The sequence below is a fragment of the Drosophila serrata genome, unplaced genomic scaffold (genome assembly GCF_035046125.1).
Source record: "Drosophila serrata isolate PLE 108 unplaced genomic scaffold, ASM3504612v1 contig_245, whole genome shotgun sequence".
Taxonomy (NCBI): domain Eukaryota; kingdom Metazoa; phylum Arthropoda; class Insecta; order Diptera; family Drosophilidae; genus Drosophila; species Drosophila serrata.
Window position 1 is genome coordinate 311,623 of NW_028257143.1, and position 13,604 is coordinate 325,226.

The 13,604-nt window shown below is 39.3% G+C and overlaps 4 protein-coding genes across 7 annotated transcripts in view; 3 read left to right on the forward strand and 1 right to left on the reverse strand.

The window, feature by feature from the left end:
- LOC110185999 (uncharacterized) overlaps positions 1-13,604 on the reverse strand; it is a 42,419-nt gene that overhangs the window by 25,459 nt on the left and 3,356 nt on the right. The window lies entirely within an intron of this gene.
- On the forward strand, positions 7,564-8,230 carry LOC147643699 (uncharacterized). The gene is made up of 3 exons (XM_086832239.1): positions 7,564-7,789; positions 7,869-7,998; positions 8,057-8,230. Exons 1-3 carry the CDS (start codon positions 7,696-7,698, stop codon positions 8,142-8,144), a joined length of 312 nt encoding a protein of 103 aa, XP_086688365.1. The 5' UTR covers positions 7,564-7,695; the 3' UTR covers positions 8,145-8,230.
- On the forward strand, positions 8,209-8,997 carry LOC110185735 (uncharacterized). 2 transcript variants are annotated; one of them, XM_020954725.2, is made up of 4 exons: positions 8,209-8,348; positions 8,404-8,562; positions 8,622-8,745; positions 8,798-8,997. In XM_020954725.2, exons 2-4 carry the CDS (start codon positions 8,463-8,465, stop codon positions 8,895-8,897), a joined length of 324 nt encoding a protein of 107 aa, XP_020810384.2. In that variant the 5' UTR covers positions 8,209-8,348; positions 8,404-8,462; the 3' UTR covers positions 8,898-8,997. The 2 variants fall into 2 exon arrangements, with proteins under 2 accessions (XP_020810384.2, XP_020810385.2); XM_020954726.2 differs by having other exon boundaries at positions 8,456-8,562.
- LOC110185734 (uncharacterized) lies at positions 8,872-10,243 on the forward strand. Its single transcript, XM_020954724.2, has 3 exons — positions 8,872-9,084; positions 9,144-9,276; positions 9,375-10,243. Exons 1-3 carry the CDS (start codon positions 8,982-8,984, stop codon positions 9,475-9,477), a joined length of 339 nt encoding a protein of 112 aa, XP_020810383.1. The 5' UTR covers positions 8,872-8,981; the 3' UTR covers positions 9,478-10,243.

Consider the following 13,604-nt stretch of genomic DNA (forward strand, 5'->3'; position numbering starts at 1 on the left):
ATGCTCCCAGCTCGAACGAGTGGCAATAAAATATTTCGTAATATGTTTAGGGCAATTCTTGATTTGTGGCTGGCAGCTTATTCGAGGCAGAGCTCCGAAAAGGGAATTACTCTTATCGCCTCGCATCAGACACAATCAATAAGCATCGCGTATACGCAGCGTAGGCCCAAGCACAATTCATAAATTGCCACGCCTCGCCTCGCCTCAGTGGCTCACCTGGCCAAGTTGAACATTTCTTTTTTTGTTAAAAAAAAACGGATCAATATTCCCCAGCAGCAGGAGCTGCTCAGCCCTTGGCCAAGACGTTGACGTGGCAGCTGTGTGTCCTTGCAAGGACAATTGTGCCGCCGAGCCCCGAGCCTGCTTGCCCCACATTCGTCTGGTAAGAGTGTGTGAATTTGATTTTTTTCCTCCTCTTTTTCGGAAGCCAAGGCCTGACAATGGCTCGGCTCAGCCTGGCTTTGACCCGGTCCCAGTTTCGGGCCACATTCAAGTGCCAATTAGTGGGCCCTGCCACGTGCCCCTGTCGAAAGAACGAAATTAACTCGAAAATTCGAAAGCAAACACTGGCCGATCGTTTACCTTGAACGTAACCAAACCGAAAACCGAAACAAAACAAAAACATTCAACGAATACCAAAGAAAATATCATCATCATCGAGCGGCAGCAAAAACAACAGCGACGACCCGTGTTAAAATAAGCTAAATTGTTTACGAAATTCGAAAAGTAATGGCGTTTAAATTACAAAAGTCCGATTTATGTTTGAAAGCAGAAAAATGCAAACGCCCGAAAAACAAAGCAATTCCTCCCAGCGATGCGGGATGGAGATGTCAAGCGGAAGATGGGCTGAAATTTGAAGGCCCACAAGGAAGTCGGTAAGGTTAATGCGGTCCCGCAGTTGCGCATAAACAACCAAATATTTTTTCTAAGTTTCTCTTTAAAACTATATAGTACATTAAATAATTGAAAAATAATTAATATCAAAATCAATTAGAAACCCAAACGTCCAGTGCATTTTCGGCAGCGAACGCAGAGTGTAAACCGCAGCCTTTTAGAGACCGCAATGTGGAAAGCGTTAGGAAAAAATTGGCTCAGCTTTGATTAATTAACTTAAAACAGCTATTGACATATATGTGGCTGAATAAACACACACCCACACACCTCTCTGCATTATATATAGATGCAGTCCCACGGGCACAGAAACGGTCAGTGGAATCGGCATTGGCATCAATTTAATTGAATCATGCGGCACGGCAGAGGTAGAGGTGTCCATGCAGTGTGCCTTCCATTAATGAACTGGGCCACGAACGAATAATGAACCGGATCGGAAGGGGGAACAGCCAGATATATCTTTTTGCTGGTCAGCTGTGCCGGCAACACACATATGGCTACCGAATCTGTTTGCATATAAATATTTATGCCCAGGCATTAATTCATATTGAAAACGTTTTTCCTTTGATTGAGTTTGTTAATATTAAACTGCAAGCAATTAATGAAAATATCTGTGTGTGTTGCCGTAAAAAATCGATTAAAGACTCTCAAGTAATATTTATTAATGTGCAGTTTGCAGTCAATGGACTTAATGAATATGGTAAATAAAGACATCAAAGATGGTATTGGTATTCATTAAATACTTGCATTTAATGGTTAACTGTACGCAATGATTCACTTTACAAGCATTATTTCCCTTAAATTAATGTATTTAATACCTTCTTTAATCGTCGGCCGTAATTAATTTAATTTCCCTTTTTAAATTGTATATCCAAAATGTATTTTTGGTCTACGAGTAACGCTCTTGAAATTTGTTTTCATTCATAACTAAAAGATTTTGGATCGATTACATTTTGAGTCCATTAGGCGAATACTGACAGTTTCTGAGAGGCCAAAGGCGCGTAATTGCTTCGTTTCGATTTGTTTGAATTGGATTTTAGCTTTGTTTTGAGTTGAGGCGCCTAAAAATAACCAACAAATCGACACGAGCACGTTGTCTCTATATAAAAACATATGTACACGCTAGGCAGGCCCCCGCCCGATTGGTAAATACTATATGGCGAGGGCATTTAGCTGATGACTACACACATAAAAGTGAAATTGACCAAAAGCAGCACCAAAAGCGAACGAAACGAGCCATCAAAATTGAATGGGAAGTTGGATCTGGCGCTGAAACCGTAGCCGCAGCCTCAGCCAAGTCTCAATCTGTGAGCCATTGTGCTCTGGGCTCCTCCGGTTTCTCAAGGGTCTCGTATTGAACCAGGTCCTGATTCCCGACCGAAGACCAGCTTTGCTCCTGACCGCACCACTCCTGGGCGTTGATTGGCCGGCCCACATGCAAAAGTCAGTGGCAGACAAAGTTTCTGCCACCTTGGGGCACACCGCCCTTTGCCAATCACTCGCAGGGCCCAAACAAACAACACCAAATGCGAAATACGAAATACCAAATTCGAAATCCGGGAGAAAAAATGAAATAAAGAAAGCCCACTGAAACCGAACTCGAAGCCCATTAACTGCGCTCGAGTGGATAACCTTTTTTTCGGGGCACGGATTCGAGTGGAATTTTTAATTGCGTGAAGGAAAAATGCTCGGCGTTGGAGGCCAGAAATTCATTTCAAAGAAATCACATCCTTTAAGAAATGTTTGGGGCTCGAAAATTATTACAGGCGCGCATCCCTCGCGTCCTTGTCCAAGTGGGTGTTAACCTTGCGCCTTCATGGCCAGCAAAACAAAGCGAGCTCGACCTACACTGAACGAAAATGGGACAATAGTGACCTAAGTGAGTTATTTTTCAGAAATTAAGATTTTTCAGAAAAGCGTGTAAGCTAAATAATGTTTATATGATAAAAATTACTGCTTGCTAGTTGGGAAGACGGTTCTAAGCTTGTATCATACTCGACACCTTTCTTACAAGAATATATTAAAAAAAGGATTTTAAAATAATAGAGTATTATATATAATTAATACTCATTGATTTGCAGCATCACTTTAAATAATGAGTCCAATAATTTCCTTAAACTTGAAGAAACCTTTTTGAAAATGTCAGTGTGCTTAAGCGAAGTGAAAGGACAAGGGATCTGTGGGGTCCTGGTCCTGGTCCTGGTGTGGGTGCGACCGAGTACTGCTTTGCATTTAATTACGCTTAAAAATTAATTAATTTCTTTTTTGTGCGACCGGGCGGGAGTGGCCCTGTGGAGTCACTCGAGTCTCGAGTCGCGAGACATAATCAAGCTGCCGCTGCCAAAGAGGACTTCAGTGGCGGCGACGCCGCCGACGCCTTAATGTATGCTACATTGCGGCCACTTTTATCTGCCTGGCATTATCCTTGTACTCGCTGGCTGGGCACAGAGTACAAGCTACAGGCCGGATTCCTGCCCGATGCCGGGGGTGGTGCGCACTTGTGTGTCTTAAATAATTCAAGAAGCGCAGTTTCGCGGTTTCCCAGCAGCAACAGCGGCAAAAACAAGCCAGTGGCAGGGCAAGTCAAGCATTGTTAAATGCCAAGGATAAATTCCCGGGTCTGGGTTAATTCCACAGCTCGCACAGAAATGTGTAGCCACAAGTCCATTATCCCTTGGCTTACAACGTTTTGATATCGCTTTGATCCCCGATAATAATTCCCCAAAACAATTACAAAGGGTTTGGGCGACGAAGCAACACATTTTTGGAATACATTAAAATGAAAGCCAGTTTTATAAGCTATCAAAAGGTGGATAAGGATTCCCAAAGGGAGCTCAATGTGTTAAATTAATTAAATGGACGACCGCCTCTTGTATAGTATCAAGCACTTCAATTATATCAAGTCATATTTTAAGGAATTTACCTTAACTTCTAAGTAAATTTGAAAAAGCACACTTCCCAAGTCGGGTATAAACTTAATAAATAACCAAATCCATGAGAAACAAACCTGTAAATAGAAATAAGTAAGGGTTAACGGAATTGTATACAATTTTCCAGATTTTGTACTTAATTTATATATTTAAATAGTGTATATAAAATATTATATAAAACATATATTAATTATACCAAAGCCAGCAAAGCAAAACGTAATGATTAACTGCTAGAAAGTGCACTTCAATCCCCTCAATTTGTTTATAAATAAATTACACTCATTTGATGGATGCAAAGCAGAGGTCTATTTTCGAGAGTATTTCGTTGTTCGAAGCGAAACAAAGGCTAAGGGGTTTGTGGAATGCAATTGCAAAAGTAAATTTTAATAACTCAGTGTGTTGCTGTCATAAACAATAGCAGCAGCTGCTGCAGGAACAACTACAACTACAACTACAACTGGGAGAACAAACAAACTGGCAAGCCACAAGCAGCAACAACAATTGACTCAATTTTAGCATTTTCAAGGTCGCCTGCTGCAGTTGATGCTGCTGCTGCTGCTGCTGCTGTGTTGTTGCTTCCAGTGCATTTGAAGGCAACAAAAGATTCACACTGCAAAAAAAACTAGGAATTTAATATATTTAATATATTAATATTAATATTAATATATTTTAATATATTAATATATATATATTTTATTTGTGACAAATTTCTGGGTTCAAGAAATGTTTAAAAACTAATATCTTTCATCTTTAAGTTGCACAGAGGTAAAGTTAAAGGTGAGTGTTATTATTCGCAATTAAAATGGAAATGACAGTTAAATTGTAGTATAAAATATAATGCCATAATATTCTTTCTTTTAAATCAATACAAATTATGCATTTAATGAAAACTTATTTATTCCCTTCCGTTTGGTAATAATAACGAGTAACAGGAAACGGATACGGATGAAGAACATTGTTTATGTGTTTAGAAACAGCTGTATAACTAAATCTGATACTTGTGTTTTGCAAGATTTAGGTTGAATTCAAACTAGTTTCCGAATAATTATACAATAAAATTTCTAAGATAATAAATGAGAAACTATCCTCCCAGTGCAGGCACACATGATCTAATAATAATATGGACTCAAGAGTGGCAGCTTGATGGACTGCACAAAATGCAGTTGTTATCCAGCATAAATATTCCGAATTCCAAGTTCGAAATTGCAATTTTTGTTTACTGCACTTTGCCCACACTCAGTGTGTACATGTGTGTGTGTGGGTTGGGTGTGGGTGTCTGTGAATTTCGCTATTTTTCTTCAGTTTATTTTTGGGCCATAAATTGTTCAGTGAAGCGGGATGCTATTGAATATTTGATATTTTGAATGCAATTATATATAATACGACTAACAGAGTGTAAGTCGGGCAATTTAATGTTCAGTAAAATACAATGTATTTCATTGAATAGAGCGGGTTTTGGTAACGCTGCGTATACTTAATATGAATGAGATTTCTGCTGAATTTACCAAAGATACAATTGCCAGATTTTCGCTCAGTTCACGTTGATTGTGATGGAATATTTGGCAGGCCGCATTTTCGGCCCAGCGTTTTTGTGTAACAAGTAACAGTGTTTTCGTTCAGGTGAAAGCCGAAAAAGCCGAACAAAAAAAATGTAAAAGTTGTATACAAAACCCGGCGGTGACCTTGGCGATATACACACGCCACCTAGACGTTTGAGTCATATCTTCTTCCTCGACTATAAATACGCAGAAAGCTAGAATTACTCGCATTCGGCGATATGTATGCAGCCGTAAAAAATATGTGAGCATGGATGACTGACTTTGGCTAAAAGCATTTCTTGTATCGCACCAGCATATACATTTCTCGCCCTTTTTTGCTTTTTTTTTGTTTTTTTCTGGATTTTTTGCTGGTTCTCGCAAGCGAAATGCCTGAAAACGTAAATAAATGCCGAATAAAACACATGGCCGTTGGCCTTTTAACGCAGACGTCGCTCTTCTGGGAGACTGGGACAGGAAGCACTTTGGATGTGTACAAATTTAAGAGGAAAAGTGTGTGAACCGGGGAGCACAGGTGAGCACCTGGGGTCAGCGGGCAGGCGTCAAAAAAATTAAAAGCGCTGAAAACACAAGGCCGGGGCAAAAGGCAACAGAAAGACGGAAAGAGCATGTGAGAGCCACCCAAATGGCAATAAAAATAAAGCATTCCGCTTGTATCTCATTCACTTTGATATGGACTTTAATATCATTGAAATTATAATGATGTGTGTTTTTATGTGCGACCATAAAAAAGGAGCCGAATATGAGTTGACGTCAGGGACAGGGACAGAAACCAAGTCCTCCATCCCGATACCAATCTCCCATTCAGTCCTCAGGCTCAGACCTCAAAAACTGGGGGAAAACTTCAACGGTTGGTCACCTCCGAGCCATGAAGGCATCACCCGAAATAGAGGGAAGCCAGGGCCAGAAGTTGACCGGCATTTGACCCTTATTTGGGCACCTTTAGCTAACCCAATCCCAGTTCCAATCCCAGTCCCTATCCCGTTCCATCGAATAATTCGTTCACCTGGGCAATTTGTTATTTATGCCGCGTATACGTGTTGATTCTTTATATATGCAAATACCCCATCCATATGCGTGTATAGATACTATTGCTCTATCGATCGAAATATTTCTGGCCTTTATTTATGCCAAAACGGAAATAAGAAATTGTTGTTGGCCCAGAGGTGAGCGGATGAAGGTGTGGAAAAAAGGTACGAGAGCGGAACGAAAATGCTGCAGGAAAAATAGTACTACCTCATTTTGACAGTATAGAAAACTTATTTTAGGAAATTTCTACATTTAAATATTAATTATTATTTTTAGTATTTAATTATAAAGTCATATTAACTACAAATACAATTACAAACGATTTCATTTGCATTGAGAAACCGGCTTTTGATTATTCTTGTATGCGTTTAATATTAACAAGTTTGTCACGAACACTCTCATTAATTGCCGTTAAAGAATCCTTTTATATAGTATATATATACTCACTCCATTAAAGCCATTTATGTGTTGTGGCCGGCAAGTTATCCTGCGTTTATTTGACCTGAGAGCGTGTCGGTTAATTAGCCAACCACTGGGGTCGAGTTGAGTTCATGGAAGTGCGGATTTCAGGCCCAGCTGAGGCCACTCGATTCAATTAATTTCAGCTGGCGAACAATAGAGGCCAATGGAGGCCAATGGAGACCATGGAAGGTTGTTGCTAATTGGCCCAAGTCCGACCAGAGCTAATCAAAACAAAACACCAGCTAGGCTCGCCTTCGCCGGGCTCAGCGGGAGGAGGAGGACATGGAGGAGATGCATCAATTATATGGGCCACAAATTTGTCTGCATTTGGGTGCCTGAATTATTACAGAGGCAGTCGTCGGGTCGAGTTTAAATGGATTTGGGTTCGGAATGCCATATATACGTACATATATCCCGTGCGAGCTGACAACAATCACAATTTACAATTTACAAATGACGGGCAACGGGCAAACAAAGCAACATTTACATTGGCCCACAGACAGCGTCACTTAATCGAATTATGCAACAACATCAACAGATGACACAAGGCGAATGCAGCTGCAAATAACCGGATTAACATATTCGATAGCTTCATCAGCACTGTCCCGTCCTCGTCCTGGGCCGCCCTTCGTCCTGCTGTCTGTCTGAATGTCTGCGTTTTAATTAAAATGCGCATATGAAATCGACAGCGAGGCAGGCCAGGCACTTTCCAGACAAACAGATATATGTACACATATGTACATATATGTGTTCACTGCCAGACAGACAGCTCAGAAAATCGAATCTTTTAGTCAAATTTCCTGAAAATCACTAGCGACACAGAAAGGATGCCGCAATCCCAAGTTTTTGTTATCCTGGCTTTAATTATAACGATTCACAGCACTATGGCAGACATTAATTACGAGATATTGGCTGATGATGGTTAGTGGCACCTAACGATAAAAATATATATGGGTCTTTTATGTAATTCTTGATTTCTGTAATACTCCTAAACCCCCAGAACATCCCAATAAATGCGTAATCAAGAGCACCAAGGGCAAAACGATCTTGGACAGTTTTGAGTCGATTCATCACCCCACCAAGTGCGCCCAAGTTGAGTGCGGCAAGGATGGCTGGGCTTTAGTCTATACGTAAGGTTAACCCATGTGCTGTATTAAAAATTAAGATATAAATTTGTAAAACACACAGTTGCGTAAAAGAAGACCCGCCAAAGGAATGCGTAGATGTCGAGTTTCCCCATTGCTGCGAGATGAATGACTTGTGCAATGATATTTGAGAAGTGACTCTGATATGAAGTTTTAAAATTTGCAGTCTACATATTAGGAAATACGTTGAATATTAAAGTAAATATGTTGGCCATTACAATATGTTCGTTGTGGAATCTAGAGTTCGAAATTTGGAAATTCAACTATGAAACATACTTTTAAAAACAATAACCTTCTGTGCTTACGTCAGCTTAGCAAAACAAAAAACCAAACAGGTACAATATGGGAATTTAAATAACTGAGGTGCTAATGTCAAAAACATAATCACAGTTATTGTTTAATCGTGTTAAAAACCCCTCTGAAAGTCAACGTGAAATTCCAGATCAATCATGAGCGCGCTCCCTTGGCTCTTGCTGTCAATCACGTTGCTGTCAAGCCTTCTAATCGCGGTTCAACCAGTTAGCTGGCAAGGAGTCTACAGAGATCCTAGTGAGTGGAAAATAAGCAAAGTTTCCAGCTACCCCCTTTACTTTCTCCCCCATTCACAGGACATCCCGGCAAGTGCACCATCAATCCGAAACTGGTACTGAATCCAGGGGTGAGAATCAAGGATCCCACATACGACTGTGTTCAACTTGTGTGCGGATACATGGGTATGGTCTCGTTTCTCGGGTGAGTGGGTTACTTAGATTTTCCAGTGGCGTTCCTAATTGGACCTTGGCAGGTGCGTTAATAACCCACCGTCCCCTTGCCGATATGGGGAGACCATTAATCCGAAATTGCCCTATCCGGCCTGCTGTAAGCGCAAACTTCTTTGCAACTAAGTAGGCGGATGGAAGAACTTCACCTCAAACACATTGTGAATCGAAACGATTCTCCATCCAATACTACTCAGAATCATTGTTCAAATGTCGTTCGTCCCAAGGCATGTTCTTTTTTTCGGACTTATTTGCAGTTTTTTTATTTTGCAAGCTTTTTCTGATATCTCGCTAAACGACTATGGAGACCCAGGTGAGATCAATTGAGTATTGAGATTGGTGGCTATTGATAACCCTGGAATATTCATACAGCTTATCCTGGTCGCTGTGTCCTCGATTTGGGCTCCACGGTAGTACTGCTCAACTTTGGTGAAATATACCGACTGAAATCCCTGCCCTGTACCAATATTTTTTGCACTGGCAGTGGCTATGGGATGCTCTATACGTGAGTATATATATTCTTTTTATTTAATATTGAAAACGTTATAATTAATAACGATTTAATAGAATTTGTTAAACGTTACGTATTCTTTCTAATATCAGGTGTGAGAAGAAATCCCCTCCAGATGGTTGTCGCTTCACGGAGTATTTAAAATGGGATGAAGCATATCCTGAATGCTGCCAGCGCAAAGTAGTGTGCGATTGAAATTTTTTGTGGACGATTATCTTTCTTCGGAATTAATTAATTTGCCTCATTCTGTACAAATTTGAAATTGACGAAACCCAGTTGGACATTCGAGTTATGCTAAATTTCCAGCTTCCAAGTTTACAGTTGTTCTGCATAAATTTATTTATGAGCTTAGTCATAATTTTTTAGCTTGCCCAGCTGAACGAAGTTTATGGGTTTTGGCCAGGCTCCTGGGCTGGCCCGAATTTATTGACCGCTGGCCAAGGATCCGGTGCGGCCCTTTTGCCATGGCCTTCGGACTTCAGATGCTCGATGACTTCCCGGGGGATGGGCAAACATGGATTGCTCGGAGCCGGAAAGATAAAGGGCGGCGGGGAGAAATGAAAACCACAACAGCAACAACACTAATTGACATTTGAATGCGACTGCGACTGCGACTGCAGCAGATTAAGCCCCGGATCTATAGCGGGTCAAATGTTGCGACCTCGACAGTTGCTCCCAATTCACCATTGCCCTTTAAGGCCAATTGCCCTCTGACCCTGCCCTGCCCTGCCTGGTTTTTCTGTGCTGTGCAATTTCCACCGCCCGCCATGTAATCAAAATCGCATCTCAATTATGTGATTGATTGTCGAAATGCAGTTGTCTCCGGCCAACTGTTCAATTATTCAATTCGATATTCAGTCTTCTCATCAACATTTAGTACCGCAGATGCTCAGCGTGAGATGAACGACTTAGCTTTAATAAATTCAGTGTGATTATGATTGTATTGCTTATAAAACTAAAATTGATCAAATAATATGTCTATGGAAATTACAAAGAAGCATATTAGTGGAGTAAACGAGGATGATCAAACTTCAAGTAAACACGATAAATAAAGACGACTAAGGATGATGAGTAAGAGAACAATTTGAAGAAGAAAAGAAACATTTTAAATTGCAATAAATTTGAAAATAATCTAAATTGAGAAATAATAAGGGGCTTCAAACATTTTAAGAAGTATAAACCATTTTCAAAAAGAAAAAAACTACACTGGTGCCACCCTTTTAATGATTATTTTTAAAACATATAATGAAACAAAACTTAAATAAGAATTTACTGAAATTAAACATGTAACATGCTTAAAATAAGTAGTATTATGTTTATTTTTATTTCCTTGTGAGTCCATTTCAAATTAAATAATAGGCTGTTTTAAAAGCTACTCCACGAAAATAAATAGACTCCGTGCAATAAATGCACTCGTCTGAACCTAATTAAAGTTTCTGGCAACTTGAATATATGTACTAGCAAAGGATTTAATTTAAATGTAAGCCCTAATTATAAGTAATTTGTGAGTTCTCCGTCAAAATTAATTATGGTTTATCAGAGCTGAGAATTTGCGTTGAATTATATTGGAATTTTTCGGGAGAGAATTGCATGAGAAATGTACCATTGTGTGTGGCCATTAACCTAAATACGAGTGGATTGGGCATTGGGCTAAGGGAAGGACCAAAAAACACGCCACAAGGCGGCGACTGGCAAAGAAGTCGGGTTCTTTGTTTGCTCTACCGAAACTTGACCATGAAGCCCACCCATTACCGCAAAGTTGAGGAAAATTTCGTAAAATGAACGAGTGTTCAGGGACCGCAGCAAGTTTTTAGTCGCATGCGAGAAGAGGAAAGCGCCGGGCTCAGCATAAAAAGTGAATATTACCATTTTTTGTGTGGGCCAAAGTTAAAGCCAGCACGGGTGTGTGTGTGTGTGTGTGTGTGTATATACCAGTGTATGTGTAAAAACATGTACATACAACATTTATAAATTGGCAGGAGTGGAGGCCCAGTGACCTCTCGTGCCAGTCTGCACTTTCTGTGCGAGTTCGAGTGTGCACTCACAAAAATGATTTACCCGAGCCTTTTGGCATCACCATTCTTTTTTATTTAAATTTAAAAATGTACCGAACAATGTACAGAATTTGATCAAAATTTTACAAAAAAAAAATGTATGTATATGTCTTTGCCAGTTGATGGCTCCTATTAATAAAGAAGTAAGCCACGCATTGATATATTTCTAAGATAATATTTACACTTAGGCCTTATTGATTTTCAACAAATATGGTTTTAAATTTAAGGCTAGTTTTCACTCAAATCAAATGTGAATTTCGATTTTTTGCGAGTGTGTGTGCTCGGGCGAAAGGTGAAGGTGATGTTGGCCAGGCTACAAATGTGTACATAAACGGAAACTGAAATAAAAGTCGGCGCTGGAAAGGAAAAAGCCGGGGGGCGGCCGACAACTCAAACTCAAATTTACCCGCCACATGGCATATAAAATGTAAAAGGTGCAAAGGAGCAGCTTAAAATATGCAAACGCACAAACTCTGCCACCTTTGTAAATATCTCCATGGGTTTTGCACATTCTGGCGGAGGGGAAAAATCTTTAACAGCTCGAATGGCGAACTACAGCCAAACTATATTTATTCATTACTTTTCACGCGCCTTTTTTTTCATATAATAAGAATCTGCTCACAAAAGCCATCTCTTGAAATTGAAGGCATCGGCTTTCGTAACAAAGTTCATTTACTAACTTTAAACTAAGTGCAATTTTTGCAGGTGATTTCAATATTGGATATGTAAAATGATTGGGGTTTATATTTTAATAATAATAATAATTCATATCTTATGCAATGTAATATCAATAAAAGAAAACTTTTTCGAATTTAAATGTATTAATTTTATGTCTATATGGCGATGCCATAACTTAAAATAGTCTAAATTTATTTTAAATATAATACAATGGCTGTTTTTTTATTTTATTGTCAAGAATCTGGCATTTTGTGTACGTGTTTAGCAGGGAATCTTAACGATGCCAATAAATCGTACAAAAAATATAGAAGAAATACGCAGGGAAAATAATAATAATCCCATAAATTCGGTCATAGTTATCCTCCTGCGATCTTATTTTCAGTTGTCAGAACATTGAGAACTATTTTCCTGCTCTCCTGTTTCTTTGCCATTTTTTGCTTTCACAAATATCTCCTGAAATTGAATTTTTCCCCTCCGATGCTCCTTCTTATTTTGTTGTCTCCCTTTGTTGCTTGGGTGGGTTTTAGTGTGTATGTAAAATAAATTATGAGAGCAAAGCACTGCGGACTGTTGCTCTTGTTTTACGAGCTGTTGGCAAAAGATGCTTGCTTGCCATAAAAATGTTTGTTGTGCGAGGCTTCGAGGAGGTGGAAAATCCGGGTGAAATTTTATTCGCAATGATTTGTAGTAGTCGCAACGTAATGGTTTCCATGAATTATGAAGGGACATCTTCTGACCCAGCTGCTCCTTTCGTATTTAAAGGCTTGCACTCAATAGGAGAGAATAATTTATTCTTGATGTTGACATTGTTATAAATAGCAATAGATGATGAATAATTTTCATGCTTGAAACTCCTGTTGAATTTATTACGTATTCTATTTCAAGAATGTGTAGTATTTCATGCTTTGATTCATTATCTCAGAGGAGATACTCAGCTACCTAAGGTTTCTCAACATATTAAGTTGATACTTATTTTCCAGGTAGATTACTGTTAAAGCTATGGTTAGAATTATGTTATCAGGACCAGAAAGGGATTTTATACAACTCGTGCATTATTCAGATAATCAGTTATTATCGGAAGTGGGGGGTTTATCCCGTATATAAAGATTCTCACTGTAATCGTTTTCTGCTTTCCTTCTTTTCTTGCAGTAAGTGTGACAAGAAAACTATTTATTGCAATTTTACTGATAAAGGAAACAGAATTTTTTGTATGTATATCTTATAAATAGGTCACTAAATGTATGCTTACTGATTGCTTAGCCTTTGAATTCATATAAATTGATGAAAATGGTTGTTAGTAAATACTACATTTTACGAGCCTTATTGTTATCTTCTTTTCTTTGCAGTCTTTAATTTGCCGAGCAATCTAATAATGAGCAACCGTTTTGTCAATAGCAAGTGAGCATTGAAAAGCAATTAGAAAACATTGTTTCCTTGTCGGGCAAACACACTCATCACGTATCCGACCCGTGGCCCGTCGCTCTGCTGGGCGCACAAAAGTAGGCAACATCGTGGCCATTAGACAGTAACTACATAGTTTACTCTAATTGCCGTGCAGTGGTGTCTAATTATAGCAAACTGCTTTCATTA